We start from the raw sequence: 4,868 nt of genomic DNA, 5'->3' as shown, positions 1-4,868 counted from the left end.
GCCAGGGCTCCCTCTTCTCCGGCGGCGAGCCCGAACTCAGCCCCGGGGATTGCCCCTTCCAGGCCGTCTCCTACATCAACGTGGGCGTCTTCCACGTCTTCGACGAGGCCGGCGTGGAGGTGCACTGCGGAGGACATCCCTCCGTCGAGCTGCCCGGCTATTCGCCCATGGACCCCGAGCTCAACGCCTCCTACCCCTACTGCTACCCTCTGCCCAGCGAGCAGCCCCCCGCCTACGAGGAGATCTACCCCGGGGAGCCCTGCGCTCACGGCACCTAGCGCCGACCGCCACCGGGACGCCCAGCTCCCCGCCTGGCCCCCGGATCGCCGTGACAGCCGGGAGCGGGCCCGCCAGCACTTCGCAGACACGGGGCTCGGGGACAGTTCTCGCACTACCGACGGGATGGTCCCGCCGCGGCGGGCGCAGCGGGACACGGGCGGCGTGCCGCCGTGCCTCTGGCTCTGCGGAAGCTTCTCCTTCCTCCCTCCCTGCTTTCCCCTTCCTTCCCCCCTTTGCCTCCCCCACACCGACCCTTCGTCCGCCGGCAGCTGAATTTTCCGAAGGCTGCGCAAGAAACGCCTAAGGGTTGGTTCCTCCCGTCGCCTCTCCTCTGTAGCCAAGTTTAGTTCCCTTCAAGTGATTCATCAGTCTCCAGCTTTAGCAGTCCAGAGTTACCCATTTATGATAACCAGCCAGTGTAAGGAAAAGGTGTCATGAAGCTTCTTTACCTCTCAAAAGAGCTAAATTTCTAAACAACGCAGAGACATTTGTGTCACGTTTACTAGAGGTGTATTGGGGATCTTTAACGTTTACACTACTCCTTGGGAGAATTGAGTTCTGTTTTAAGATTTAGTGAGTTAAAACATTCGTTGGTCTTGTAAGATGCACATTGAGAAAAACCTGCACTTTGAAAAAGAAACAGGAAAAAAAATCAACAACGTTTTTGTACACTAACGTGCCTGCTTTTGTTGATAACTTCTTACTGTAAAAGCTTTCAGAAGTCTATAGTGAAAATGTTTGGTAAATTCACTGCAGTTTAAAAATCGATGATTAGTTCCTTTACTAAAATAACTGAGATGTTGCTAGGATATGGCAGTTAAAAAGGAAGTCCAAATGTAGTACACATTCCTTTTTGTAAACAGGTTCTGTGTTTTTAATGCAAGGCAGGATTTCTTTTTGTTTTGCACAGGTGAAGGGTATAATTCTATTTTGTACAACTACATGGTTTACCTTGTAAAGAGTTCCATTTTACCTGTTACAATTCATCAATCTGGTAAGCTTGAATATTAAAAGTTTTGTTTGAAAAATACATATATTGTAAACAGCCTTAACTGGTGCAGTAGTCACAGTTTTAAAGGATAAAAAAAAAAAAAAAAAAAAAAGAAAAAAAAAAGATAAACCCTCCTGGAAGACATCTGCCAAATGTGTCTTCAAAACAGTATTTATACTCCTATTTTAAAGCAGAGATTTGTTTGTTTGTTTGTTTTGTTTGCTTAAAGAAAGGCCAGTCTAATTTCTGAAAAGGGGGAGGGGATCGTAATGGGATCGTAAGCTGTTAACTCTTCATGAACTTCGAGGTATTAAAAAGGGTTTCTGCACAGAGAAAAAGTGCTAAATCCTCCTTTTGGATTCTGCTGTGGAATGCCAGTACCAGATAGTGTAAAAAAGTGCTAATTAAAGAGAAGCAGATTTTATTACACCATTTGAGAACAGACAAAGGCTTGATTTCATGTTGCAGGAAGAACCAAAAAGCAACTCTCCTGGTTGCATTTGGCTCAATACCCCCTCCTCCAGTTAAGGCATATTGAAACGAAGTAGTACAAAATAACCTTTTTGTTAATCCTGTGTTTGGAGCCTGCTGCATAATGCCAGTGTATCAGCTACCCAGGGGCTGGGGGGTGGGGGGAAGGTGGAAGAGGAGGGGAGACAGAGTGGAGGGATAGTTAAGAGTATGCAAAGTTACAGTCTGTTTCTGTGGTTCATGGAAAATTATTTTGAACTTTTTAGCTGCAGAGAGGCTGACGTAATTTGCAGCCTTAGAACTGGAGAGAGAGATTTGATTCTAAAATATTCAAATATCTCTGCACTGTTGTTTTCTAAAATGTTTTGACTTGCACACTTTGTGTAATTTAAAATGCAGAATGCCTGAGAAGTCTTAAAGTTGCAAAATGATGTCTGTGAAGCTCACAATTAAAGCTCTAATCTAGAGAAGAGCGAAAAGCAGCAGTTGCCAATTTGTCAAGTAGTTCTAAATAGCAGAAATTTAAAATAGAGCTCCTTTTGGCCGGCAGATTTCCTGGTGTGGAATGCCAGTCTAAAACATATGCCCTAGCTAAGTCCCATTTTAGTGCTGAAGATTGGTTTTATGCTGCCTCTCTGCAGATGCACCTTCTTAACCCCTTATGGGAAAGTGAGAAGTCTGTAATCTTTGCCTGTAACATTGATTTAGGCACAAGACCAATCCCATAACTTACTGTATTGCTTACACAAACGAGATTTTGCAAAATGAGTAACTAAAGCAGGGAGGCTAAATCATTATGTAGGTCTCCAATTGAATGAGTTTATGAGACAGCATAGTACCTGATACTGAATTAAACGGGAACTGCTAGACTGCAGGGTGACTTTGAAAAACAGATGAACCAGCTAGGTGCCTAAATACAGATGCAGATGTGTAATAATAGTTGTTGGGTTTTAAAAAATTTGGCTATATACATTGTAGTTCATGGAAGTTGTATCCTAGTTTTACTTAGGGAATTGATTTTTGTCATAAAAAGGCAGCATTTTACTTAAGATAATTATTTTAGGAATTATGAACTAGACAATTCTGAAATTCCAGATGTTCCAAAGATCAGTGCTCAGGGAAATAAATGGAAAGTCAAGAAAGCTACCTATTATACTCAATTGTTTAAATGTAAACAATTTTAGACTATGGATTTTTAAGATTGTTAAAGTCATAACTTTTTTTGTATGTATGTGTGTGTACATGCCTGTGTAAGTGTGTTTGTGTTTTATTTAAGTCTTTTCAGGATGCCATTGAATTAGAATATTTATTTGCGGCTGTTTTAGTTCCCAAATTCTACTTTTCTTCATTTGGGCTTTTATCCCCTGGAATAGTTTAATTTAGTGGTGGACAGATTGCCAGAATAATGTCCAAGTCAGACTCCCACAGAAGCCAGTAGGCGTCGTTTCATTGACTTCAGTGGATCTGGGCACAAATGATATGTAACACCTACTCTAAATAATCTTCAAAGTAATCTTGATCTTCTGGCATGACAGGATGCAGCAGTAGCATATTATTTCTCAGTTATTAGTGTTTTGTATGGACAGCAGTATTAAGGGAGGTCACCTATGGTATTATACATATGTTTTTAAATGCAGGGAAAAGAATTGGCAGGCAGATTGACCAAACAAGCCATGTTTTCTTAAAGATGGTACATCAGTGTTTCAGGTATCTGGTGACTAACTTTTCTGATAAAACACAAAACACCACACAAATTTATTTCTCAGTGAGAAGAAACTTACAAACACAGGATACAAGATGAAGCTTCACAGGCATGATTGCAGTATTGTGAAGCTGTTTTTAGTAAACCTGAATCATTCTATCTTCTGAGCAATAATGTTAGGGTGTATAAACTATACTGTGCCGAAATTGAAAATAGGCTGGTGTGGGAAGCATTGGAGCTTTGGTTAATTACCTGAGAGGACTCATGCTGTCCCTTTATTTCCCATTCTCCATCACAGGATTGTCAAGGTGAATGCACACCTGATCAGTTCATGTCACTGAAGGGTGATAACTGCAAGGCTTCTGCCTTAAGTAGCAAAACCAGGGAGAATGGAAGAGGAACATGTATGTGCTATCAAATCTCCATTTTGCCTACCTGAAGTAATGACAAGACTTCTTTTTGTCCTATGGCTTGTTTTAATTTGTGAGCTTTACTCGCATCTGTTCAAAGGAAGGGAAGAATAGGTGCAATACTACTGTTTTGGTCACAGTGGAGTACTGATTTAGTAGCAGACTGCTCTCAGCTTTTGTGTCCCTTCTGCAGGTAATAGTGGCTAGTCAAGGGATGAAGCAGTGGAAAATCAAGTCTGCTGTCTTTGATGAGACAGCATTTGCCTTCATGTGGAAAAAATGTATTCCCACCAGCCTATTAGCAATTCACATGAATTATTTTCACACTCCAACATCCTTGCTTAAATCTTACTTATACTTTGCATTGTAATTGACAGACAGAATATACATGGATCTAAAAACAGGAAAAATTATGTTAGAGGGAAATTGTATTAAGGTAGTACAGATTTTACTCAAAGTTTGATTTCACTGTAGGACTTCTTTGGTTCACCAAAAAGCGCTATGGCGGCTGGTATAACTTAGATATATTTCAGACATACTGTTTAATAATCAGAAAAGGTTTCTGAATGTTCACATGAGAACGGCAATCTGTTTCTGCTTTTGGATATAGTACATATGAAAACCTTTTCTTCATTTTGCCATTTAATCCAAGATTGATCCTCAAGAAAATGTCAGTAATTGATCTTGTAACTTTAGGATCAATAAAATAAGTTTTAAAGCACAGCATATCCTATAAGAAAAGCCTAATGCTCTTCATTTCATATTCTTTATTGTCTTAGGTGAATGTCTAATAGTACAACTGAAACTAGTATTTAATTACCTCTTTCATTACAAAAACTTGGTTTTCAGAGACTTATAAGTGCTACAAGTGGAACCGTGATATATAATTCCAGGTTTTACTGTGAAGTTTCCGTAAGTCAGGTATTTCTCAGTTACAAGATGCTCAAATATTTTAGATAAATTCTGCTGGCAAATATCTGTTCATTTCATTTGATGGCACTCTATATGTGTGTTA

At 40.4% G+C, this 4,868-nt stretch overlaps 1 protein-coding gene across 1 annotated transcript in view; it reads left to right on the top strand.

Moving 5' to 3' along the window:
• Positions 1-4,579, top strand: part of LOC121662335 (vegetative cell wall protein gp1-like) — an 8,894-nt gene extending 4,315 nt beyond the window's left edge. The window contains exon 2 of the mRNA XM_042023381.1: positions 6-4,579. Within this exon, the coding sequence (XP_041879315.1) occupies positions 6-552 (547 nt within the window). The 3' untranslated portion in view covers positions 553-4,579. The remainder of the gene's footprint in view (positions 1-5) is intronic.
• The last annotated feature ends 289 nt before the right edge of the window (positions 4,580-4,868 follow it).

This window comes from Corvus kubaryi, unplaced genomic scaffold, assembly GCF_017639235.1.
Source record: "Corvus kubaryi isolate FWS band 111438036 unplaced genomic scaffold, C.kubaryi_AGA036_p1.0 37249, whole genome shotgun sequence".
Classification (NCBI taxonomy): domain Eukaryota; kingdom Metazoa; phylum Chordata; class Aves; order Passeriformes; family Corvidae; genus Corvus; species Corvus kubaryi.
This window is presented reverse-complemented; position numbering and strand designations above follow the sequence as displayed.